The 19072-nt window shown below is 43.1% G+C and overlaps 1 protein-coding gene across 1 annotated transcript; it reads left to right on the top strand.

Moving 5' to 3' along the window:
- Positions 1–2429: 2429 nt before the first annotated feature.
- On the top strand, positions 2430–18949 carry LOC111269758 (uncharacterized). The gene is made up of 12 exons (XM_086972215.1): positions 2430–2882; positions 4834–5019; positions 5363–7124; positions 7538–7739; positions 7940–8088; positions 8289–9071; positions 10784–11685; positions 12022–12306; positions 12920–13184; positions 13475–13544; positions 13861–14078; positions 14583–18949. The coding sequence occupies exons 3-12, from the start codon at positions 5458–5460 to the stop codon at positions 14722–14724; spliced, it is 4683 nt and encodes a 1560-aa protein (XP_086828341.1). The 5' UTR covers positions 2430–2882; positions 4834–5019; positions 5363–5457; the 3' UTR covers positions 14725–18949.
- The last annotated feature ends 123 nt before the right edge of the window (positions 18950–19072 follow it).

Genomic DNA, 19072 nt, shown 5'->3' with positions numbered 1-19072 from the left:
AAATATTTTACTACAAACCTTTGAAAAAAACATAGCGCTATATTTTCCACGTTTCTTCTTGAAACAAATCTATGTTACATTATCGCTACTCTCTTTCGATCGTGCTTTTTTAACTGCGGATATAAACGATCACGCTATTCCGTATAGTTGAAAATATGGCGTTCAAAGAATGGCTACTCTGTAATTTCTCTAAATACCTCACCTATGTAGCTTGGTCTCTTCTAACACTACCCAAACTCAAGTAATCCCGGCTTTGGATTTCTGCCGTTTATAAATACCTATAAAGAAACAGAGTATTTGACTTTTTCTCCAAATCGTGACCAGATCGTGGACGTGCCCCAATTATCCAGAAATGTTTCTAAACATTTTAAAATAGACAGTACCTGTTCTTTTTGAGCAAAAATGCCAAAATGGAAAAAAAAACACTGCTGCCCATATCCTTAGCGCCGCTCGAAAATCGCAGTGCCCTTGAAATCGTAACTTTTTATACTTACGAAAAATACCTATTTACTTCATCGTTCCTTAATAAATTAAATGAACCAAATGTCAAAACAAAAATAATAGGGCAACAAAACACGTCAAACATCATGGAACCTAGAGCTTGTTAAAGGCGACGAAAATAAAGCAGAATTTGAATCTTCGCGATCGCCGAAGTGCACATAATCATTGCAAACTGAGAACTCGAAACGACTGACTGAAAAAGCCGCTGTTTTAAATTTTGTTACGTCAGACAAGGATTCAACGAAACGTCGAAAAAAATACCGCTACCGAATCATCCGAATGGACCAAGATGACACAGCGCCGAACGGTCGTCGCTCCATTTAACGTTGTGTTTTTTTTCCATATTTTAATGACAGGGAACCAATACTTATTTCTTAAGTAGTTTTTGATGGGCAAAGAGTTTTCACATGTTGACATACTGCTTCAACAAAGGGTGTGTTACGCATGATCCCTTGCCGTGCCCAACAAGAAAAACAGAGACTATAAAAGATCTGTAAAACAGTATTTAAAATTCCAACAACGATTAAAAACTTTAAACAATAGCCTCCTGTAAGCGTTCAGCATAAACACCGAGCGTTTTCGTTGACGAAATGAAGTCGTGCCGTACTGTTAGTTATCACTGCGAGCTATTATATGGTGGACGTTTAATCTTCTAAGCAATCAAATGAGGCACTGCTAAAACTGAAGTCGAATATTATTCAACACAATCCCCCCTTAACGCACCCTGGTTAGTTCCAATTACGTCAGTCCATTATATGTGTACTGGCGTTGAGAGGCTTCAACATTCTAAACAAATGTACGAGTATTTCTTAAAACCAATAATTTCAATCGACAACTCTTCAAACAGCTTCCTCTTCCCGTGTGCTGACGTTGCTATCCATTGAATCACAGATGAATCGGAGGATTTTCCCGTCAATCCATTCTTGCCTGAGTCTATTTATGTTTGCTCTATGCTTTATTTTTTCTTGTATCTTCGCGCATGTCCACAGCTTCAAGTACCAAAATATGAGGTGCCGCTTAAGCATGAAGTTTTCCGTTTTATGCGTCCTTGAGTCGTCCGTTCTCCAATTTATTTATGCCGTTATCACTCTAGCTGTCTGGCTAGTCGAAACGAACCTTCCGCGGTACAAAACCAGTTCGACCAGCACGTTCGTCTTATCTAAATCTATCCATTCTTCAGTAACTGTCTTCGTTTGCCTCTCTCATATGTGTACACGTGTGTGTACATCCTTGTTCGCGCAATTCGCGGATCTCGTATAGCATATAAAAAGAAATTCGTTTTTCCCTGTCTTTCTTTACGACCATACAAATGTGTGGCACCATGTCCATGTTGTGTGTATCCCTTTACCATGTGTAAATGCCCATCGCTTTATGTGTGTGTGCATACGCTCTGACCATTGGTTCTCTCTATGAGAATGGCCTACATAGTACATGGCCTAGTACATAACCGGCTCGTTGTTATAAGCGTCTTCAGCGCGAAAGTACTATGCGATAGCCTTTCTATTTCCATTTCTTTCTTTATTCCCCTTTCCTTCTGTACTGTGAAAGCGAAAGAGCGGAGTGAGTGCCGAGTGCCCATCGCCACCTAACCAGTGGCCTGCCACTATTCTATCTATTAAACCCCCTTGGGTATGAGTAATTCTGTGAATTGGTCGCGCCTTGACGATGTGGACGGACTACGAGCGTTGAGCTCCGAGATCATCCGGTGACGCTGGTGGTGGTGCTTTCAGTGAGGTGCTGGTGCGCCTCCATTGGTTCGTTGTTCCCTCAACCTCTTTTGGCGCTCAGCAGTCGGCTACTCTGGCCGCTACTGAAGGAGAGTGGAGTCAGCCGCGTTCGAGAGCCCTTCTCTGTTGTGCGCGCGCTGCCATTGGCCTGCCTGAGTGAGTGAGTGAGTTCTCTATGAGTTAGGTTAGGAGCACAATCGTGCTATGTCGTCTGAGTGTGGCTGTATGTTCGGGTCCGTTCGTTGGGGCGCGTAGAGGCTCTGCGCGACCCCCAGCAGCAAGTAGTCAGCTAAACCATCCTGAGTGACGGCAGCGGCTGCTGTTGCTGTAGCGATGGTATTGGTAGCGTTAGTGTCTGTGTCGTGTGCATTTTGGTTCGTCCGTGTGTCTGTGTGTCCGCCTATCCGTCGATCAGCGGCTCTTGGCTAGCGGTGGCTGTTGATGGTTGCGATGCAATGCTGCTGGCTGCTGTGTCCAGGGCCTCGTCTCTCCGTCGTTTGACCCGGTGGCCAACTGCGAATGCTGCTAATGAACACCAAGTGAACGTTAAGCAAACATTGAAGTGGTGCACCGGATCTCCAGTCATCGGCATGTTGCATAGTCGAACCCGAGCGTCAACGGAGGCCAGGATCCGTTGCAGTGTCCCGCGCGAAGGTACGTCAGATTCCGAAGGGCTCAACTATAGCTATCGTTGTCAACCTGCAATCGCCTTGCTATAATCGTTATGCTATAGAGCAGTGTACGAGGAGGGCCACCCTCGCACTCTCAAAATGGCGGGGGCCCCTCTCAGCGCCAGCTGAGATGCGGCCAAAACTACAGGCCACTATGCACGAATCGTATACACAAGGGTATTGCACCCGAAGATGGTGGCGCTAAGTAAAGGGCCCAAAACACTGTTGAGTTGAGCTAGAACTCGATCGACCGACTAGTACCGCCGATGTTGATAGGCAAATATCGCGTTCCTCGGTGATGCTTGTTTAGATTTGTCATGCGCAACGACCACAGAGTAACGCAGTCTTGCCATGATAATGATGCTTGGGCTTTACAGACCGGTGGTTGCTTAGCTGTTAAGATCGTTTTGGCGCTCTTTGCCTACACTAGGCCACGTTCGAGTATGACGGTGTTAGGGGGATTAGCAAAAAGAAGTCGATTATGCGTTATTCGAGGAGCAATGAAACAGTTCTCCTCATAATAGAGAATCACTGTAGATATCGAAAACTTAACTCTAATGGAGGTAACGTATCCGAGTAGATGCTAGGCTGTGGGGTCCATATGGCCGGCGAAAATCGACTATTTACACTAATAACGAATCTCATTGTATAGATGACGACTGATGGCAGACTGCAGTTGTTACTGACAATTAAAGACGCAAAAGTATCAACATTGTTTCTACTAAAATTGCGCTTGTTTAAAAAAGAACAAGGCATAGAAACACAGTGAATATGTGGGGTCTGCGCGACTGTTCGATTTCGTTTAACCTGTTTTGGACGACTGACACTTTGAGAAACGGCTGCATGCAACAAGTATTGTAAGTAGACGTTGAAATACCTCGAATTACGTTAACCATGTCCTTGATAAGGCAGTCTTTTAACTAGAGCTTACGGATATGTTGTGGCAAACAATGAACTGGATAACAGGTCGATACGTCACCAAATCTGGTTGGATTTATCTTCTACTGCTAATTTCATCACCGGTACACATTTCGACCCGTATCTTTGCTTCCTTGGGTTGACATATGCTTTGCTTGAATCAGAATGTCAAATTGATCTCCAACGTCCTTGGCCTTGTTAAGGCGGCATAGAAAAAGAGGACAAAGGAGAATGAAGCCACCGTCCTGTTCGCCTCAGCAAAAACACTTTATCTAACAAGTTAACTTTCGTTGATATCTATGACAGTATATTGTCTTTTGGGACATCACCGTCGTGCTTGTCACTTTGTGGCTTTCATTAAAGCAAGTGCATTATTAAAGCATTTAATTTGTAATGTTTGCTCAGATACGAAATCAAAGCAATTTTTTTATTGCACAGATGCACGAAGAAAGGATAATTTATATGTTATGTCGAATCCAGCACCGATGCCACATCCAACGTAGGCTAATGCCCTGACACAGGATCAGGTTTGCTCGGAGATCAGGTAATCAGTAGATATGCTTCACTAGCTGATGATGTTTTGTGTCTATAGTACATTATCTGGATCACGGGTGGTTGTCACTTGCTGTGTCTATGGAGTTACACTTTGAATATATGATACAAATAAAACACCATTCGATAATGAATCGAAAGATGCAGTTTTGTAACAAAGATTTCAGAATTAATATGTTGCCATAGATTATGTGTTTTAGTCTTCTTCATTACGTGTCGGATAGGACTGCTGGGTACTGTATACGAGTGACAACTTGTAGCGACTCCTGAACTTGAATTCAGTTAATACTTAGAGCAACATGAAAGTTTACAGCGACTTTTTTTCACAAGGGAAGTAATTTTTCGAGAGGCGTTAGATGAGGCAGTCCACAGATGAGAGATTGAGAACGTGATCGCAATAATAACGTCACAAAAAACTACAGAAAAAAATGACGTCGGTTTTCAATTGTACTTTGCGCTGGTAGGAGCAACGACCGGGGTTCTCGAGGTGACATCCTCAATATCGTTTACGATACTTCGATGGAGAACGTCAGTTGCAAAGGCTTGTAGAGCAGCCGTAACTGAGCTTCCGGTAGACACCGTTTCCGGGCGTCTTCGAAAGATTCTTCCCAGTATCTAAATGTTTGGCTCGATTGGCACAGAACGGCTTTGTACGTAATAATAATTAATATAATAATATAAGATTAGCTGTTAATGTTTCGAAATATACGCCATCACAATATTACTTTATTTAGCTTTGACCGATAAACATAGGTTATAATTAAAAAACGTGGTAGTTGCTGTTGCTTACTCTAATTAATTTTTTTTACATGTCAAGTCGAGCGCCTCTATATCGACTCATCCATTAAGCCATGACTATATGAAATAGCATGAACTCCACCCCGCCTGTTTGCTTAGAGTTTACACAAGTACTTGAATTAATGAGCTGTATTCTCTTCTGTGTGCATCCCTTCTTTTTTTTTTTTATCTCTTTCGGCTTCTGATTAGCGGCAGGTTGCAGTACACGAGTGGCGAAGTCAATTTGGGCCTCACGACCGTAAAGCCGCAAACTGGAAGAGGGCCCTCCATTGACACTGGGCCCGGAGGCGATGGAGCCTGGCGCAGGAGAGCCCCAGGAGCGGCCAGGACGGGCCGAAGAGCTGCGCGTCCAGCTTGAGCACGGGTATACAGCCACCAGCCTTTCAGGCCTCGGTGCTCAACAGTCAGGTCAACAATCTCAGCAGCAGCCGCCTGGCACATCGCAGCAGCTACAGACGTCGCCCCGACAGCACCAAAAACAACAGCAGGAGCAACAATATATTGAGTGCCACCGGATTCGGCTACAACAGACCCAGCAAGGGCAACAGGTTGTTCAAGCAACATCGCTCACCGGCAGCATTGCAAGTAGTGTCGCATCAACTAACGTTACTGAAAACGTTCTAATCAACGTGAACGCGATCAGCAGCAGCGGCAGTAGTAGCAGCACGATCAACGTTAGCAATAATAACAATAATACGAATAACAATATTAACAACAAGAGCAACACCAATAATAATAATAATAACAATAATAATATTGCCGCGGTCACTACTGCTAGTTCGATCGCAGCCACCGCCCTGTGTAGAAGTGGTACGAGCGATGTCGGAGCACAATTGGAGCACCTCGGAAATGGCGGTAACGGAGCTGACGGAAGTACAGAACGTGAGCAGGTGTTCGTGCTCGAAGGCTACCTACAACTAGAGGATCTGACCCCCAGCGATGATCGGTTGGTTCAATCTGAGCAGAGTCAAACATTAACGACCGTTACCTCGGCGTCTGATCTGCTCCAGAGTGGTGCAGTGTCGACGGCTTCGGTAACAGTGGCGGCAGCAGCAGCGTCAACAGCTACAGCTCCTACAACACACAACAAGGGCTTTCAAGGTCGCCTGCCAAATGCAGTGGTGCTCAAAACCGGCGTAGTTAGTCAACAGCAAAATGTGGCGACAACAACAACACCGACAATAACAGCAACAACAACATCGGCAGCACCAGCAGCAGCCGTAACAACAACTGCAACGACATTAACGGTGGGCGTTAACGACGATAAGACGACCACAACAACGATCGGAGGGATTCGACACGTCAAGCTGCAGACAACCGGCAAAGAGCGACTGTGCATCGGCGAAACAGGCCAACTGCAACAGATTCAGCAGCAGCAGCAGCAGCAACAACAACAGCAGCAGCAGCAGCAGCAGGTGTCACAACAACAACAACAGGTGCAATTACAACAGAAAACGCAGTCGGCGACAGCTGCGTCAGCAATGATATCAGATAGTGGTCTTAAGACGGTGAATCTGCAGATCCGGCAAGACGCTGGCGTGAAGGAGGCTGCCACAGCTGCAGGTGCACCTATTGTGGTCAAGGGGACCACGATCGGATGCCTGCTTGCTCCTGGCACCAATCTCGTACACTTTAAACCAGATCTAACGGCGGCCACCGTCCGACGCGAAGTAAAGACCGGCCCTCCGGAGTCAACCGTCGCGAGTCTGATCAAGACGAATCAATTAGTGATTCAGGCTGGTGGGGGGATGTCGACCGTTTCAACGCTATCGGCCGCGGCCACGTCCGTTGTAACAACCGAGACAAAGTCGCGGCCAGCAGACGCTCTTCGCTGCGCCGTTTGCAGCAAACAGTTTTCCACAACATCGGCGCTCACTAAACACAAACTCACACATTCGAACGAACGAAAGTTCGTCTGCCAACTCTGCTCAAAGGCGTTTAAGCGACAAGATCACTTGTAAGTAGCTCGATACGGGAACACTTCCAAGTTTCATGCTTTTTGTTGTGTTACTTAAACAATGCAGCTTCAAAGACGAAACGATAGGTGTCTACGCCCGGTTTCGACCATTTAGACTATCTTCGAGTCCCCTTTTTTCTTACTTAGGTCGTTATTGACGGCTTTGTAAGCGCCTAATTCACCTAGGCCTTTTTATGACAGATACTGGGCCAGATTTGAATGCTGGTATCAATTGTGTTCCTCAATACAGCCACAATTTACATAAATGATTGATATTGATCTGGCGTAGTCTCTTGGAAACGCACTTTTCTATACCTATTCTCTAATAAATCTAAATCATGTGATAAACATGGAGTAGCTTGAGAATTCGTTGTAACAGCATCACGATTATAACTATTACGGTCTTCTTGCAGAAATGGCCACATGTTGACTCATCGAGACAAAAAGCCGTTTGCCTGTGATACAGACGGGTGCGATAAGTCGTATTGTGATGCACGTTCACTACGACGTCACAAGGATCATCATCATCACCAGCTACAACAAGCTGCAGTTTCCGGTGCACCAGGGACCTTTCCCAGTACGTCCTTAGGGCACTCCACGCTGCGGGATGATAAGGTATGTTCATCGAACGTTCAGAAGTTATCGAAGGTAATTTTTTAATGGATGAGCGAACGCTCTTCCGAGTCCGACAATTTACATTGATGAAGTTTTTAGATCCATTAACGAAACCTCGAGCCTCTTGAGTTATAGCGTATGAGCGACATAACCTATATTGTTAAATCCTTTCTGACTTACTGTTAACCCTGTTCGTATAGGACTCGCGAGACGACAGCTCATCAGGACTCAGTTCAGTAACCACTGTAGGGGGCGTATGTGGAAACGGTACGGGAGCAGGTGGCGGTGGTAGCGTACTTTTAGATCTCCTTCAAGGAGGTGACGCAGGAGATCGCAGAGAAAACAAAAGGTGTGTGTGCAGCGTGTTCTGATGATATCGAAATTTTTCTAGTCATACCATGCAAAAAATTACGTTTGAATTTTATTTGCAAGACATAAGATGGTTGATAAAACGAACGGTTATGCAATAAAGCACTAGAGAAATATTGTCATTGACCTATAAATATTAAGGCAATGAAAGCCGCTGTTTTTTTCTCTTACTTACCCCAGCGATCGGGATGAACGAGTGGAATGTGCACTTTGCGAGCGCTCGTTCAAAAACGTAGCAGCGCTCAATGGTCACATGCGATTGCACGGAGGGTACGTCAAGAAGGGTGATGACACTCCGATGGGGTCGACCAACACATTAGGAACACCAACTGCGACGGCGAATTCAGGAAGTGGCCAGACGCAGATACTTATACAGAAATCGTTTGTCAAAAGCGCCGACAGCTGCGCCACCGTTCCGGCTTCGCTATCCAATGGTCAAGTGATTCGAGCGCTGCTAGGCGAAGTCATATCGCAGAGATGTCGAATGAAGCAAAATGGTCAAAGCGCTGGCCATACAATACCATTACTTCAAGAAGAGAAGCGTACTCCTCTCACTGAGGTCCTTGCATCTATACAACAACAGCATCATCAACAACAACAGCAGCAGCTGCAGCTGCAACAACAACAACAACAACAACAACAACAGCAACAGCAGCAGCAGCAGCAGCAGCAACAACTTCCTGAGACACGTGCCGACACCCAGCTCAACAGTGTAACCCAATTCAATAATAATAATAACAATAATAATGCCAGCAGTAATAACAACAATACCACGAGTAGCAACAACAACAACAACAGTTCCGAAGCGCACAACGGAAACGGTGGCGTGGGTGGAGTTCATCAGGTTTCGTTAACCAGATCTCCGCTATACGGAAATCACATACAAAATCATCGGAGGCACTCTGACAGCGACTTCCTGGCGGTGAAGGGTCGCCGCGAGTGCCGCCTCGCATCTGATCCTGGGTAAATATGTGGACTCACATCATTCTATCACATAAGTTCACAGAATGATACAAAACAACTAGTTATTTCCTTTGTTATACTAGCTTTTTTATAAGACATATTGGCATGCTTACGCAAAATCGAGATCGTCTGAATTATATGGAACGGACCTAGTAAGACAGAGCATTACGATCCAAAATCGTTCATTTTGAGAAGGGCGATGTCCGTCCAACAGGGTGGATCAACACATTAAGGACAGCTAAAGGCCAGATGAATATGATGAAGACTGAGCTAAATATACGGTATTTTGATTGATGACTGTTTGATACTTCTGTGGTAGGTTATATGGTTTCTGGGCGAAGAATCGTGACAATGATCTTTGCATTTCTCCATTGACACTGAATTAACGAATTCTGCAGGGGGCAAAAAACATACGGTGATAATCCGATAGTGCAAGATACGGGCATTAAAATTTCCTATCAAGTTCACTGAATTTTTGTCGGGTACTTACAGACGTATGCGGTCTGGCAATACCATAGTAGAAAACAACGCGTTTCTGTTCACTAGTCCCGCTGTACTTTTTTTTTTCTTCCAATAAACTGCTGTAATCTTCTTAGTTGGTGACAGTAGAGGTCTGATTTGATGATTGTTTTCCCATGATGCAGTGAAACGATTCCTTAATGTACAGCGCCATCAAGGGCGTAAAATTACGTTTTTTAGAGTCAGTCAGAGCTCTGTCACGAACTGCGGAGCGAATTCATTATAATTTTTATATCTGCATGTAATTGTCATATGTAATTTACTTTTCACCATCTATGATGAATCACTTGATAGAGGGCTTGATTTCATATTGTATCTGCAAATACGAGGAGATGTATGTATCTCATATATAATATATATATATATATATATGAGAGTAAATTAAAGTTTTGCCTTAATTCGTGTAGCACTTAAACATGGAACTTTTTTTTCTAGCCAGCTAACCAGTTTTTAGATGGTTTAAAACTGTGGTTGCTGGTGGACGTTTGGTTTCTTGGGGATATCATGGCTACGTCTCTCTCTCTCTCTCTCTCTCTCTCTCTGTAATAAAATGTATCAAAAATAAATTAACTTTTTTCCTAAAATGATCAATCACACTAGCAAGATCATCTTTCACATCGAAATTTCTCTCATCGTCTTTAAGCCTTATTTCTTTGAATAACGCGTCTTGACCATAAGCAGCAGAGCCTTTCGTTGTGGGCTTAGATAACATTCGCGCCGTCATCATAACAAAATTATAAAAATATAGCGATTTTGTCGCCCAAATTTGATTTTCGTTTTCGAAACACTCTTTTGTGTTAGCTCTGAATGTAGGTTATCCAAAAAGTACTTACGGCACAACATATTACCTAGAATATGTGACCTAAAAGCCATTTAGCTCAAAAAACGGTATACTTTTTCGATAACGTAATACAGATGGTCAAACCTAAAGAGATGGCTTATGAACATTCAGCTATGTATATCTGCAAACTTTGCTTATATACATGATTAGTGGAGCATTGTGTATTGCCGCCGGGACCCTAAGCAGCGAGTATTGTGATTTAGTATCTCTTTTTGTATACAGTGTACGTTTACAACAACTTGACATACCGTAATTATAACAACCTACTAGCGTTTAGAGTGTCCTTAATGTTTAAGATTCCCTACGGAGAAAACACCGAATTCTAAAGTCGTATCGCTTCGATTTTCGACAGATATACATTGGAGCCGCTTTTCGCGGATTTGGGTACGTTATCGGCCCATCGAGAAGAAGACGAGGATTTCGGCGCGTTTCTTGAAGAGAACCCCGAATTTTTTGTCGACTTTGGGGATGATCCCTTCGAAGACGTGCCATCCACTTCGGTTGAGGAGCATGAACATAACAATAGTGCATCGTTCGTCTTTGATACGAAGGTTCATCAAGACGAATGTCCGCCTCGTGTTGATCCTGTTGACGATGCCGCAGCCCAATTTAGCGACGTTCACGACACCAAAACCCATGCCGAACCCTCCGTAACATCTGTGCCGCAAATTGTGTCAATAGCAGATCCCCCTGAACCCAGCAACCGTTCTGACGACGTCAGCCCCGAACCGCCGGCTCCGGAAGATCTTCTTCTCTGTAAAGCTATTGACTTCGATGTGGTCGCCAGCGATGTGCAAAAAAGCGTCGAAAGCGTTGTTGTCGTCGACGACAATAATCTCGTCGTCAAGCCAAACAGTATAGTCCTCGTCCAGAACATGAAGAGTGAACCGATCAATCTGGAATCAGAGAATAAACTGGCGGTTATTGATTCAGCGGTGGTCGGAGCGGCCCCCAACGCTAACGGTACGACGTCCGGCGAACCCGACGAAGGCGATTTAGCTCCACAAGAAAGCGCATCGGAGCCGCCGCCCATCAAAAAGCTCAAACCGAAGCCATCACCGCTTTGTATCACACAAACACAGCTGAGTGGAACGGCAGCTGCTCTGAATAGCCCAACACCTTACCAGTCATTATTGCGTTCCCCACTGCTGGCGACGGCACCTTACTCCCCGCCGCCGTACACGCCGCCACCAATGTTATCTCCGTGTCGAAAAGCGACCGGTCTCTTCTCGAGCATAGACCACCTCAACAAAAGTGAGCTTTAAAATGGCTTGGCCCTTTCAATTGGACTACCATATGCACGCAGCACCGTACATTTTTATACACTTATGTAAATATGTAATAATAATAAATAAATAATAAACTTATGGAAATGTAATGATATAGAAAGAAAAAAAAAAGAGTTCACAAACAAAAATTCACAAGTCAGAAAATTATTTATGGCCGTGTTAGTGTGCGTCGTCGGAGGGGCCAGAAACTGGTTAGGGTTTTCGAACGACCGCGTCGGTATATATGCAGTATTTTTTTAGCTTTATAAAATGACGTTTTTTCTGACATTTTCGTTGCTAACTTGACAATCTTTATTTGTAGCTGGTTGGTCTTTTGGACCACCCGTCGAATCAATCGCATCGGATGTCGTACCGCACGTCAATATCGGGCCACAATATCAGGCAGCAATTCCGAATTCTTCCTTGCCATCATCCGGAAACGCTCAAATAGCACCTGTAGCTACCGCCGAGGCGCCACGGCTTTCAGCATCCGAGGTTCTAAAGTGTGAGGCTTCAACGTCCAGCCAAGTGATCGAAGATAGCGCTGCTGATGGTGCGGACCTGCTTTGGAAGCCCGAATTTGCCCAGCACATCAGCGACGCTCAGCGTGCGTATGCTTGAAAGATTGCTGATCGTAGCTAGGACATGTATATGTAGAATCTCCGTGCAAAAATACCTAGTTTGGCTAAAACTCAACTCTATCAGTAATGGAAAGAATTCGTTTTCTTTATACCAAAATTAGTTAACCTAAACTACGCTGTCAGCTTGACTCTGGCAAATCTCTCTCGCAGCTTCTAGCAACGAACACTTGAACAAGAACATGCTACCTAAGCTCGTCTGTGTTTACCTTTTGCGTGGCTCACTTTTGAGATACCAAAACATAAGTACGTCACCAAAAATCAAAAGTGATAGACTTAAGCCCTTTTTACGCAGAAAAATTTCATATCTAATTTCCTTTTCCTCCTCTACTGGAATGTTTGATCGCAAGTTTCAAGAGCTACCTTGACACCTTCTTAGGGACAAAGTCAAGGTGATTATAAAACCAAGTACATACGACCTGTTGCTGTCACCAACAACAAGGGCGAAAATACGACGCCTTGCTTTAAATATTCATTTAACTTTTAACAAGCTCATAGCTAACAAGTTAACTTGTTAGCTATGAGCTTTTAATAAAATAGCTTACGATTTCCTAAAACGCCTTTTTGCGTGCCATTTTACAGTTGATCAATACATCTCTGTGGCGTGCAGCAGTCTCGTGCCGTGTGGTGGCGGTGGACGAAACCATGAGTTAGCTTACCATATATTAGGTCTATGTCATGGGGACCTAGACGCCGCAGTTCAGCTGTTTTTGCGTTGCAGAAGAGGTTTCGCATTGCCCGCATTTCATCCGTTACTCACATATAAGTATCAAGAAAGTGAATCCTGGAGCACAAAGCAATTGGATGCCTTCCAGAATGCTCTAATCGCTCATGACAAGGATTTTGGGTACGGACGAAACTCGTTACATTATGTATATGATAGAAATCTGAACGGGCAATTATCCATCTCGCGTTAGATAGTTACGTGTGCCTAATTGTATAATATATTAAATTGCATTTGACCAACGGATTGGCTAAATACTCAAGGGCATAGTAGATCTTTGGTAAAACTAATTGATAAATTTTGTAATAAAAAGATATATATTCCTATATATATATATATATATATATATATAGTAAAATTCTTCAACAGTTAATGAAAGCCGTTTGAATCTTTGAAACTTCGTATATTTATAGCCTCATCGCTGAAAAAGTTACTGGAAAGGATGTCAAGGCTTGTATAGAGATGTACTACTTCTGGAAAAAGGTAAACTTTATTAAGCCTACACCGCGTTTATTTCCCAACGCATGTTAAGAGCATCCAGTCAAGTTCGTTTTTTATGCACAGCAAATGTGCTACTTAATTTAGGCCCGACCCCTGCCGAACCCAAATCATTGTGCCTTTTTAGGAGTCCTAGTCAAATTTTAAGGAATTATGCAGAGTCTCTAAATAACTAAAAAAGATCTATAGACTTTATCGCTTGGAGCGTCTAAGCAAGTTTGAGTCCCGAGATCGAGTGGGACTACTTTACGAATCAACGGAGAACTAAATGAAATATTTTATTCTCTTATCTGTACCACAGGTGTGTCCAGAAGAGTACCGTCGATTACGACAGGGTCGCAAACGAAAAAGCACTGTATTGCCGGAAGCAGTCGAACGCTGCGAAAGCTGCACTCGTTGCAGTTGTAAAGGCACCGGCTGTGCTATTTGTGGAGATTGTTGCGGTCAAGGCCGAGGACTCGCTGGCGATGACAAAGGTCTTCAGGCGTCGCACTATTTCCCCTGCAAAGTTTGCGGACGGTATGTTATGTCGGTAAAAAGGGTTTATTTTTGCAAAATAATTAGCTCGTAAGATTGCTGGGCGCAATTGTTTTTTTGATGTATGGCGTTATGTCTGGCGTCTGAAGATGGTGTAAGAAGGGTGAAATGTTTTGGACTTATCGACAATTTCAACGAAGTGATATGTTTTTTACCACCCCGAGCACGTAGGAAACGGTGATTTAGAAGATTTTTTATTTAATCGCGTTCGTTTAAGACGTAAGTCCGAATAGCTCGTACCTCAAAAATGTAGTATTTCGCTTTATCAAGAAGCCGCCACCATAATTTAGTTTAAGTAAGCAAGATAATAATGGGGATTTAATAATTAAATCCCCAGAGTTAGAGCGTTCATCATAGAGCTGATAAAGTATACATGCTTACATATGGGAACTGGTATTGCAAAATAATTACTTCGTGCAGGTGCCCGTTTATTAACCACCTAACAACCGTTTGTGACCTATTTTGTGTGACACAATATATTTATAGAGTGTTCGAAAAAGTGAAAAGCCGCAACGCACACATGAAGCGTCATAGTTCGCCGAGCAGACAGGGCGCTCAATGGCCTCCTGGAGCAGCTTCGGGGACCGTCGCCTCCGAAGGGTCGAACTATACCTCGTTCACTTTCTAGCACAATAAGAAGTATACAATAACGGATTGCTATAATCCGATGAAGGCAGAAGATGATTAGAGCAGTAGACCGTCGCTCTGCCAGCTCACAGTTCAGTGGGGAACTGTAAGACAACTAAGAACATATATGAGCGTATAGGTAAGTGTAGTTAGCAGAACTCGTTGTTGCAAAAAAAGCTACACACGACGTACTTCGGCTGTACCGGACGGCTTCAAGCCATCGCCCTACCGACTGATACCTACTGCTGATAAGTGCTTTGCACTACACCGGGTACCAAGTTGTGCGTCTCACACGACGAGCCAGGTTCAACGTTCTATTATCTCTTCGACGCTCACACAAGCATAAACCAAAAATGATCACGACCGAGACACTGACTCATGATGATGATGATGATGCTGATGCTGATAATTCATGGTGATAACGGTGATGATGATGATGATTGTGTTTCTTATCCGTATCGTTGGACGCGTTTAGCACGTCTGCTATTGAAAGAGGCGCAATAGCTGGAACTATAAAAATATAGAAAAAGAAGAAAGAATTGATGAGAAAATCCTGAGTTAGAGAAAAAAAACCGTATATATTGTATGTAGAAGGTTGACATTAGTCCCAGCGAGCCACCATAGCGTATGTGAGAAGAGTGGAAAGAAAATAGACTGAGTGCCATGGTGACGTGGCAAGAAGTGCATTACCGTTTCCAAGGCATGAGGTAAGTTTGCCCTGGCGACGCATCGCTGCTTGGCAACCCGCGGACGAATAAGTAAAAGGGAAAAATATTAAGATGTTGTATCGTGTGGACTAGCCCAGTGCTGAGGTGGTCGAGGAAGACATCGTCGTGATTCACTTATCAGAGATGATGATCAAGATGGAAGTTCGATTACATAAATATATACATTTCTTATTAACCTGTGTATAAACATAATAATGCCGATGGCGATAACACTGATAATAATTATTATAACAATAAATATAGTAGTGGTTTGAGAGTGTCATAACATTACATGTGTCGCTGAAAAATCGCTGCCGATTTAACATCGTTATAGTAGCTGAAACGTAGCGATGATAATAAAATGACGGTCGTTAACTGCCGTGAAGCAACTGGCGAAAGGCGCACTGGGATGCTACAAGAGATATGGGGCAGTCGGGGATAGGGGCATCTGCATACTGGTTGCATACCACAATGCTACTATTGTAAACCAATAACAAATCAATAATCGAAAGAAGAGTTTCTCTAGTTTTGGGAGAAGTCTAGTAACAAAGTTCACTACTACTGTCTGTCAGAAAACGCTCGAGCCTTTATCGCGTCGCTTTCGAGTGTCTGTTCCGTGTTGATTCCTCTTTTCCTTGTGCGTGCCGCTGCTTGGGTTACTCGCCCGTGAACTTGAAACTCAAAGACCGCTACTTCTACAAATGCAATCAACTTCTCGCGTCAATCCTCTGCGCTCTTAGCAGGAAAAATTTGCGATCCACAAACTAACGGAGGCAAGCAAATGCTGACGTGGATAAAATTCCATTCGTAGCAACTCGATCTCAGAGCAGTGCCCCTGGCGACAACAACAACAATAGTAACCAATTCAATCAATGATAATGATAAGTGTGGACCGTGGGCAAAATTTGGTAACACTGGTAATGGTCGAACGTCGACAATTCAAATGACCAAGCACTTTTCCTCCCTTTCTGATTATTATGATATGTTAGTTTCGCTCTGATTTTAGAATCGTACTATCTCATATGTAACTCGAACGCCTCAATCGCCTCCGTGTGGCCGTCCATTTTTCTTCTGCTTCTGTTTTACGATTCATTTATAAGAAGTACGACAAAATGCGTTGAACTACGTGAGCTTACCAACGATCCGCTTCTATGACAACAGCGTATACTTACTTATTCAATGACATCGTAACTACATCATTGTATTGACCCTCCCCCAGTCCAAGACGAGGTAACAGCCGCCGCCTATTTGAGGTACTGCATTAAATATATGCCTTTTTAGGAATAATAATACTAATTAATGAATCACATTGTGCATAGCGGAATCAACGGCTGTAGGTCGAGCATGACAAAGACGTGACAACTAGAGAAATTGTTGAAATGAACTTGCACTCCATGTTATATATAATTCATCGACCCTCAGGAATCGATCGCTATTTATCTTTGCTTCGTGAACAATCTACTTGGACTTTCACCTATTTCCTATCAGGGCAATACTGTACAATCGAAATCAACTGCATCGTCATCTTGTATATTGAATTCTTATAGATAATAATCATATGATAATTTATTACAGTAATTAATGATTGTCAGTCTTTGACAAAACGGAGAAAATGGCGGAAAGCATTTTGGTCGGGTTCCCAGATGGGGGCAGATAAAAGAAATCGAACACTGCTAACTAAGGACGCGGGTTGTCAAACGGGAAAAAAAAAAAAAGAGTACGTCGATCCTCAAGCTGTCATAAAGGAACTTCGACGAGAGCAGTGCAGTCTGCAAAATCGGAAGAATCGTCCGAGAGGATTCGCGACAACTCAAAATAAAAGTATACAAACACTGTGTTCCGCGTTGCGTTCTATAGTCGGGCGGTGAGTTTCTTTGCGTGCAGTGCATTGTTTCAGTGGTCAGTCGCATCGTAGAATGCTCTGTTGAGATGTTACCCCACAAGCTGCACTCGTTATTTTACGAGAGCGAAAAAGGAAGATCTTTAAAGATACATAGAAATTCCAGCTGCGTTCGTCTTCTTTTGGATCGGTCGAAAATGGCCTATGGTGTGGCTAGTTCACGATAACAGAAATAGAAATCGTTTTATCAGCACCAAGCTCGGAGTCGTTTGAATGAATGTCTCGATGTTAGGGGAACTCTCTGAGAAATCAAAGTAAAACTACTAACTATTCTGCGAAGATTAAAAATATTCACGTCTTAAATTGGCCTTTAAGCTATACTACGATGTAATGCATGTGTTACGTACACGATGCAATATATGCATGAAGATGGATCTCAATGTCACTATGAGCATTTTGACTACTGCGATTGATGACTGTTCTTATGGTGTCTGCCACACTCAATGCCCCTAATGTTTTTGGTCAGTAACATTTACCTCTTGTCGTTCGTTAATCAGCGAATACTTGTTGTTGAAAATCTAAACCATGTCTGACCGTGAGCTTTGCGTTAGCGTCATGTTGTTCATGCCAGAATCAGTGGGTGCTCCAAGAGCAATGAGAACGTCCAAAAAGTAACAACGACTGTCTTGTCAATCAAGAAAACGTCTTGGATAATTGATGAGTTACAATGCTGAAATCGAATATGAATGCGGGATATTCTCTAGTGTATGTCATCTTGACGAAAAACCAATGGTTAAATGAATTTTATATTATACATAACGTAAGATGAGATGAGGAGCTACCAGAGCGACGGCCTTCGTAGGATGTCACTGTTCTGCTAAAATCAATCAGGCAGACGTGATGAAATGTGTGCAATATTTAAGTAGTAGAGAGCTGGAGGTGCTTTGGGGTCAAGCTGATAACGTTTTTAAGAACTCAAATCTTTGAGGCGAACGAGCAGATAAGTGAAATGAATAACCAGTATTCGGTATTAAATCATAGCTACAATTAGGACGCATATCTAATTCTAGACAAATAGGGGGCTCTCCCTGTTTTTACTTGAGCTTACCAAAAGAAGCTGCAAAAGGTTAGTAGAAGGCAAGCAGTGTAGTGTTGACAAAAAAAAAAAACAACCATGAGAGAGTTCTGAAACGGTCAAACAATCCAATTCGGAGGTGAATTCGGAGTAAATAGTTACCCATATCGCCAGCTTCTAGTCCGCTGAGACAATAAATAACTGAGAATCTTCTCTACTCGTTCGCGCTATATATCTACCTTTAATGTTGTCAAGGTATGATGCTCAAACTCTTGGGCCCTCCTGCGTTATGTGCTGGTGTTGTCCCTAGAAAAAAATTAAAGGTTATTATGGCGACGGGATGTGGTGTAAAAGTAAACAAAAAATCAAATAAGATATTAACAATATTGATAATTGTCAAAAAGAGAAACGATAAGAGTTTATGCTAAAAGTGATAATAACAATTGCAATACTAGTAATCATTATTATGATAAGAGTAAAAGCCGGTAATGATAAATAAGCCGATGGCGTGTTGATACTTATTAAAACTGGACGCAAAAAAACGGGGACCGGAGTTCGAGCGTAAGAAGATCGTAAATAAGAGAAAAAAAAAAAAACAAGAAAACATCCGAGTGATATGAAAAATAACAGTCTCCGTGTGCCAAAATCTTGGACGGCAAGGAGGGGCGATATTCTAGTGAGTGGATTCGAAGGGTATTTGACCGAAAATGATATTTTCAAATTATAT

This window comes from Varroa jacobsoni, unplaced genomic scaffold (genome assembly GCF_002532875.2).
Source record: "Varroa jacobsoni isolate VJ856 unplaced genomic scaffold, vjacob_1.0 scaffold_151, whole genome shotgun sequence".
Lineage (NCBI taxonomy): Eukaryota > Metazoa > Arthropoda > Arachnida > Mesostigmata > Varroidae > Varroa > Varroa jacobsoni.
The sequence above is the reverse complement of the archived record's forward strand: the minus strand, read 5'-3'. Positions and strand labels throughout refer to the sequence as shown.